The 8,237-nt window shown below is 35.1% G+C and overlaps 1 protein-coding gene across 1 annotated transcript; it reads left to right on the top strand.

The window, feature by feature from the left end:
- Positions 1-1,264: 1,264 nt before the first annotated feature.
- Positions 1,265-4,201, top strand: LOC127096802 (malate dehydrogenase). Its single transcript, XM_051035346.1, has 7 exons — positions 1,265-1,508; positions 1,850-2,008; positions 2,140-2,315; positions 3,020-3,297; positions 3,383-3,518; positions 3,605-3,716; positions 3,849-4,201. The coding sequence occupies exons 1-7, from the start codon at positions 1,466-1,468 to the stop codon at positions 3,941-3,943; spliced, it is 999 nt and encodes a 332-aa protein (XP_050891303.1). The 5' UTR covers positions 1,265-1,465; the 3' UTR covers positions 3,944-4,201.
- The last annotated feature ends 4,036 nt before the right edge of the window (positions 4,202-8,237 follow it).

The following is an 8,237-nucleotide window of genomic DNA, read 5'->3' as shown; positions in this document are numbered from 1 at the left end:
TGACGTTTACAAAGTCACCAACCTATCAAATGTTTACAAAAATAATTTTTCCGTAGTGGCAAAAGAGGATTACTGACCAGAATATCAAGGGGACATTGTCTGGCACAACGAAGTTATGCGAATGAAGAAAAATGATCGCCCAAACAACACCCGTATTCGAACCGAAATGGATACAGTGAACAAAATGGTTAGATTATGTTGTTCATGCAGTCATCCAGGTCACAATCGTACTAACTGTCCTAGTGTTGGAACGAGCACAACAAGATAAATTCACATGTACCTCTGTTGTAATATATAAAAAACTAAATTTATTTCATATTATAAGTTTGTGAGGAAATACCATTACATAAACAACAACATAAACAACTAAAACAATTAAAATACCATTATAATAACTAACTGATTAAAACCATCAAAACAATTTTGAACATGTAATGCATCCTCCTATGAACGCCTCTGTCAATCTTAATATCCACCCATTCACGCACTTCTCCATTTTGGTTGAACGTGGACGCAAGCCATTGGATTCTTCTAATCCTTTCACCATCTCCGATTTCTCCATCTAACCAACTGTTCAACATCTGATTAAGACGTCCAAACGAATCTATATTCCAAAGTCGAATCTTTATCGGAGACGCAACAACGAAAAAGATTAAATCAACATTTCGCTTGTGAATGTATTCAGACATGGTTAAAACTCAAAAACTTGAAGGAGATTGAAGTTGAATGAAATAAAATGTGGTTGTAGGGTAAAAGTTGTGTGAAAAAAATGGCTGAAGGGCGAGGTATTTATAGAAGAAGTATGAAAATGCATGCCCCAAAGGGTTAGGCGCCACACATGTCAACACATGTAGGCGCCAGAAGCATGAGCGCAAGCACATGCATACCCCAACACCCTTGACGCCACCATGCATTGCTTTTAAAGCATGCGCCAGTGGTGCTGACGCCTCCTCTTGGTTTAAAATGGATGTGACAGTTCATCTGACACATCTGTTTTGAAACGTGGTTATTTCGATAATTTTTTTAAAATATTGATTATTTTAGAATTTTTTTAAAAAAATAATTATTTAAAAAAAAGTCGCATCTAACTCTAATTAATGATGTGTTATTTATGAGAATTCAACAAAATTTACTTATTTTCCTATCCAATTATGAATTCCTAGAAGTACAACCGAGAAAATATGTGGTTTAAAAATAAAATAAAACATTATCCTTATTTTCAAACAGAATATTCCTGCTTGGCATGGTGGTACCCATCAGCAATCTCTATCTCGATTTAATAATACAGGAACCGAAAGCGGTGTCGTTTCACGCCTTTCATCATACTCAACTACATTGGCTTCTCCGTGAATAAATAGTTATTACTATAATATAGCAATAGTCATCTTCACACTTCATCACTCTAACTCTTTCTTCTTTTCAAACTCCATCACTGTCCTTCCTTTCTCCGATCTAGAAAATTCAAATGGCCAAAGATCCAGTTCGTGTTCTTGTCACCGGTGCTGCAGGTACTCTTATCATAACCTTCTTTTTTTCAATCGTTTCCTTCATCGTTAATTATGAGGATCTTTTGTTCTGATATACTTTCTGATCAGATCTAATCCAATCATGTTTAGTGTTTTTAGATTTATTATTTTTTTGTTCTTGATTGGCTCTTTAGGTAGAAATAGAACCGTGTTTGATTCATATTGTTTTAATTTCTAATAGCTTAGAATAAGTGGGTTGTTGCGGGATCGAACCCGCACCCGACATCTGCTGATGTTCTTGGACAGCTATCAACTTAGCTGACTTAAGAGGACTCTCCTTGGGATATTTTTGTTGTACTGATAAAATGTTTTGTATATTTTAGGACAAATTGGATATGCTCTTGTCCCTATGATTGCTAGGGGAGTGATGCTGGGTCCTGACCAGCATGTAATCCTCCACATGCTTGATATCGCGCCTGCAGCCGAGGCACTGAATGGTGTTAAAATGGAGTTGGTGGATGCTGCTTTCCCTCTTTTGAAAGGTTTGAGTTTCCCTCTTTGCTAAATCTCATGAATTTCGGTATTGACGTTGGTTTGTTTGTGTTGGTTTGTTTGTGTTGGTTGTTTGAATGCTTCATAAGGTTAAATGTATGATGGAAATTAATTGTTTCAGGAGTTGTTGCTACAACTGATGTGGTTGAGGCATGCACTGGAGTCAATATTGCTGTAATGGTTGGTGGGTTCCCTAGAAAAGAAGGCATGGAGAGGAAAGATGTGATGACAAAAAATGTTTCTATCTATAAGTCTCAGGCTTCTGCTCTTGAAAAACATGCTGCTGCAAACTGCAAGGTCATCCTTTAATTAAATCCTCATAGTTTTCTCTTAATTAATTTCCGTTTCTATTTTTGCCACATTTTATGTCAAAAAGATATGCTCATTTTTCATATCCTCCGCCTTTTTCAAGCATCTCTTTAGTCTCGGAATGTGTTGGCTTATCTATCTATTGTCATGGTTTTCGTCATATGAGCACCAACACTTCATAAGGCGTGTCCAATGTCCGACATGTGATGTCGTACACTTACACATGATGTTACATTCTATTACTTCTAGTTTTTTAAATTATTATCGGTGTCTACGTGTCAGTGTTGGTTTTTTGTCTAGTGTTGTTGTTGTGTTGCTGTTGTGTCTGGTATCTGTGTATGTGTTCTTGTCTCATGTGATGGTGATAAACGCAAAGCTAATATATTACTATTGGCTGCACTGATTAATTTTTTTTTAATGCTAATCAAGAAGAGCTTTGAGTTTCAATGAATTTGGACAATCTATGAGATACAGGTTGAAATTTCACTTAAATAAGCAGGCATGTTGTTTGAAAGGTTCCACCTGGTTTGTATCGTGTATGGTGAAGTCATTCTGATGAAATCTGTTTCTCTTCTTTACAGAAAATTACTAGTTCGTTTTTTTTCTCTTCATATTTCTAGAAACATGATTCAGGCTTTATGCATTTCCTGGAATATTTACATTTCTTTAAACTCTGGATCATCATAATGCAGGTTCTTGTTGTTGCCAACCCAGCAAACACCAATGCATTGATCTTGAAGGAATATGCTCCATCCATTCCTGAGAAAAACATTACTTGTTTGACAAGGTTGGACCATAACAGGGCACTGGGTCAAATTTCTGAAAGACTGAACGTCGAAGTTTCTGATGTGAAAAATGTTATTATCTGGGGTAATCATTCATCATCTCAGTACCCTGATGTCAACCATGCAACCGTTAAAGTCTCTTCCGGCGAAAAGCCTGTCCGTGAACTCGTAGCTGATGATGCCTGGTATGTGGATAGACAGATACCATGACTCACAATTTAAACTATTTTTATGTATTTATTGAATATTGACATAATCTTCATCATCAAGGTTGAATGCAGAATTCATAACTACCGTCCAACAAAGGGGTGCTGCTATTATTAAAGCTAGAAAGCTTTCAAGTGCACTATCTGCCGCCAGCTCTGCTTGTGATCACATTAGAGATTGGGTTCTTGGAACTCCTGAGGTTGGTTATGTCATATTCTTAATCTCTTTAATTCAAATTCTTTATAATGAATCTCTGTAATCTCTTTCATTGCAATATATCATCAGGGAACCTGGGTATCAATGGGAGTTTATTCCGATGGATCTTACAATGTACCAGCTGGACTGATCTATTCATTCCCTGTCACAACTCGCAATGGCGAATGGGAAATAGTTCAAGGTAATCTTTAACTTGTGCCAAATTATCTCTCGGAGTTCTTAATTTATTTTATTTAGCCATAATATCACTATTTTAGGTGTTAGTGCTTCATGCTTTAAGTTTTGATGTGTGTATATCTAATTTATAAACCAGGACTCTCAATTGATGAGTTTTCAAGGAAAAAACTGGACTTGACAGCAGAAGAGCTTTCTGAGGAGAAGGCTTTGGCTTACTCATGTCTCTCTTAGAATGCTTGTTTCCTTGAGTAGTGTCAATGGAGGTTCCATTGTTTTTCAATTCTCAATTTTGAATAATGTATCTCTAAGACATTGAGAAACTATTGATGGTGGATGGTTTTGCCTTTTATGCAAATCATCACTTGTATTGTAACTCTAATTAAGCTCTTCTATTAGGATGCTTGAGCATATGCCATTTGAATCATGATTAATGATATCATTTGAATGTTGTTGTAATCGGAATATATACAAAGTCTCTTTGGCGTGGCATCTTTTATGGGACCAGATTAAAAGAAGAATATTTTTTTTTTGAAAAATCAAACTTGCACATAATATATTAAGGGAGATAGGTTCTCTCAAGCCTGATTTCACAGAAGAGAATAAAATGTGAAATCTCACCATTTAAATTTATACATCTAAATTTCATGTAATTTTCTTTTCTTTTGACTAGTAGTGGTATATCATATTTTATTCTCATAAAAATTACGTTTGAGAATCCATTCTTTATTTAAAAAGATCAATCAACCCACGAAGATTTCGATTAGTGGGAATTGAGAGATTAATTATTATTTTTTGAAAGCAAAAATTAATAATTCCTCTCATATATTTAATGATGGTATATTTAAAATATTCTATTTTTTTATTTATATATTTTCAATTATTCAATTTAATAATTATAGAGGGTAATATAAACAATTGATAAAGTATTTACATGCATCGCATAACTTAACTATAATCAACTACTTTTTTTTTAATGTATGACTAATTTTTGTTTATATTTTTTGGCTTTACTGTTTTTAATAAAAATAATATTTGTCGTTAATTTTTATTTTATTTTACTTTTTGGCTTTAATGTTTTAATAAAAGCAATAATTCGTTCAAAAACCATACAAACTTAGCTATGCAAGCAAAATGCTCATTCATACTAGTTTTAAACTTGAAGAAAGTCTTAAAAACATGCATTTGGTTGTAGAAAAAAAGAAAAAAGTATTGCTTTATCCATCTAATGAAGTAAGGGTGAGCAGACTGAAAAGATGAATTTGTCCTTTCATATTTATGGAATCATCCGAAAAAATGATAAAAGTACATCTTCGAATTAACTCTGAAAGCACTTTGTGCTTCACAAGTGAATCTCCCACCCTAAACCTGGTAAAATATGGATTGAAGATACATTTTTATAAATTTTTAGGGATGATTCTGTAGATGCATCTCCGGAATAACCCCTAAAAACATTTTTGAGTTATTAACATTTTGCAGTAAGTGTCACAAATTGATATTTTTAGGCTATTAAAACTAATGATATATTAACATCGTGATAATTATACTGATGTAATTCAAACATGTCATATATAAATTCAAATCCAAAAATTAATCAATTAATCGAAAATGTTACCATGATACATAATTTCTTCAAAGAATACAATTGTTACCAAAATACAAATAAAAATAAATTATATTGTGTTTCTAACCCCCGTGCTCCTCCTTTGTCGTCGACTGGACCCTAAGGTATTTTGTGCCTCGAGTAAGATGGCATGTAAGGCGGTCATACCAGGACTGTCTTCCACAATGTCTCATCTCTCTATGGTATCTGTCGTAATAGTCACAATGCACTTACAAACCAACAACAAATTCGATGTGTTGTCATTTATAGCCCGCTTCTCTTATAATATCTCTTGATGAGTATGTCTAGGTGGTACTCCCGCGACATCTGGTGTCATGTAAGGATGTGACACTCGATAGAACCAATTGATTTAGCCCTGTGCATAAGCCAATGGTTCACCCACTGACACACTGCGTGTCTCAATCGGTACTAGATGACTATAAAAACCATCGAGTATGACATCATGATCTTTGCGGTGAACTGTTCGAGGAGCAGACACATAAGGATGTCTTGGAATAATCTGAATAAACTCGAAACTGACGCATGACTCGCTCAGGTAGATGTGGATATATCACGCGCGACCCACATGCCAACCATCAAAAATAGAAGGCTATGTCGTCCAAGGGACGCGTTTGACGATGTTCTTCGTACAGGCAAAAACATCCTAATTCCCTCTGTACGGGGCAAATGCGCAAGCACGTGGTCAATCCTGAGTGTAGTCTATGACAAGTTGCCAGTTGGATATGCGAGGAAAGTGAGAGATAATCCACGCCGAAAAATGATTCAGATGAAATATTAGTAACAAATGTATTTAAAATATTAGTAATAGTAAGGGTTGCAAATATGTTACAGTAAATAACATGCAACTTCCTGTTATCTGTCTTGTCTTCCAAAGACAAGCTTCACCTAGTTTGGAGTACAGATAAACCAAACATGCGACTCTCAGTTGTACTCATGGATCCTCTCTAAGTCGATGGAGTATGTCATGTAGACAACATTAAAGTATATTTCACTTTTGCCTACAAATATTGCAATGCCAACCAAGTATAGGAAGTATGACCTCAATGCACATTGTCTGTGGAACAAAACCTGCTCGTCATCACCTTTGGCCTCCACTACAGCAACCAGGTGGTATTTGTACATGTAAACCATGTATGAAAGTCGGACATAAGCGTCAGTCGTGGCATCAAGCTCTTGTTGGACCTCATATGGGTCAACTCCCAAATAGTTTACCATCAACTAAAGTGCCACTGGCTTGTTGATCCAAGAATGACTTAGTAATTTCCCTTAATCGAGAGATGAAGAAGGCATGATACATCATCAAAGGCGGTGGACATCTCACTACAAGGGATATGAAAATATGATATCTCCTTCTGCCATCTCTCCACATAAGCAGTGAACATGTCATGGTTAATGGTCATGTATCTAGTGGTGCATAAACCTGCCATCATAGAGTAACAAACTAAATCTTGAAACCACGCGTCTACATTCTATTTCAGGTTCAAAATCTTCATGGTATGTCTTATAGATATTCTCCTATAAAAATAAATATATCAACATTTGTAGCGGTAAATTCATGATCATCAAGCTATGGATAAGCTAGACATCAAATAACAAGAGTCGCCACCGCGCTTTTATTGTTTCCAAGGGAAAAGGGAAAAAGTACGAACAAAACCTAAAAGTAAGAACTTTTCAAATCAAAACTAATAAAATGTCAGAGATTACAGGTAAGAGGGTTGGTTACACAGAGGGAAGGTGTTAGCACCCAAAGTGTCCTAGGTACTCCTAGGGAGCCCTTTTTGTGTGCATATGTATTTGGTACAAAAATGATGTTTACAAACAAATAGAATGAGGGGATGAGAAAAGAACTCAATTAATTATATTTTTGTGTTTGACAAGACCTTCGGACTTGTGCCTACGTACCAACATAAAAATGAGGGATCAAAACCTCGTAGTTCGTGATACAAATTTCAAAGTGGATGCATTGTTTTTAACAAAAATTAAGTTTGAAAGGCACAAAGGCCTAAAATGGTTTGAATGAGTTAGTTCTTTTTGGCTTTTCTGAAAGTTTAAGTCAAGTATAGTTAAGTTTATTTACAAATTTGATTTAAGAAAAGAAGTTTGAAAATGCAATGGCATAAGGCCAAAGTTTCTATCTTTTTGCAAAGTGGTCAAAGTTTAGAACAAAATAAGTTCAATCAAAGAAGATTTTGAAAAGGGAGGGAGAGATTTTGAAATTAAAGAAATGGGGAGAAGATGAAGAGACTAATCCTATGCACAAAATTAAAAGTTAAGAGTTGAAAAGATATGACCGATGGGTAGCAATCCAATAGGCAAGAATGCCATATAGAAACCCCAAATTCCCTTGGACATTTAGAATCAAGCAACACACAAATGCACAATTATATTATCTTGAAGAGCAAAGGCATCAAATAAAGATAGCCACATCCAAGCTTTAGCCACTCTATGATCTTCTTCAAATTAGCCCATGTAACAGATGAATTCCACAAGTCACAGGTTCAAAATAACAGTTTCACAATGATCATGTTGCAGATGAACTCAGAGGGATCTTGAGTGATGTATCAGATGAAGTTTCAAATTGCAGGCACTTGGTTTCACAAAAAAGTTGGCATTGGCCAAGTCCTTTAGCATAGGAATGTTGTCTAAGTTCTAAGTCCATTTTTCCAAGATCAAGCCAACAGGGTTTTTGTTGTTATTATGTATATTAATGGTCAAAGACCACACAAACAAGCAAAGTATACACAAACAAGATATATCACACAATATGGTCCAAGTGGACAAAGTGAAAATTGCATTAACATAAACAATTAGAATGGTATGAATAATGGCAAATGAATAAGAACTAAAATTAAATGACATTAAAGTAAATTACTTGAAATTAAAAGTTAGTTGTTAATGAGTTAG

The sequence above is a fragment of the Lathyrus oleraceus genome, chromosome 6 (assembly GCF_024323335.1).
Source record: "Lathyrus oleraceus cultivar Zhongwan6 chromosome 6, CAAS_Psat_ZW6_1.0, whole genome shotgun sequence".
Taxonomy (NCBI): domain Eukaryota; kingdom Viridiplantae; phylum Streptophyta; class Magnoliopsida; order Fabales; family Fabaceae; genus Lathyrus; species Lathyrus oleraceus.
The sequence above is the reverse complement of the archived record's forward strand: the minus strand, read 5'-3'. Positions and strand labels throughout refer to the sequence as shown.

What these genes read in the sequence shown, in the direction of transcription:
- LOC127096802 (XM_051035346.1), top strand. Translation starts at nt 1,466, where the DNA reads ATGGCCAAAGATCCAGTTCGTGTTCTTGTCACCGGTGCTGCAG. An exon ending in CTCGTAGCTGATGATGCCTG is followed by an intron (nt 3,298 to 3,382) that starts GTATGTGGATAG and finishes TTCATCATCAAG; the next exon opens with GTTGAATGCAGAATTCATAA. An exon ending in CGAATGGGAAATAGTTCAAG is followed by an intron (nt 3,717 to 3,848) that starts GTAATCTTTAAC and finishes TTTATAAACCAG; the next exon opens with GACTCTCAATTGATGAGTTT.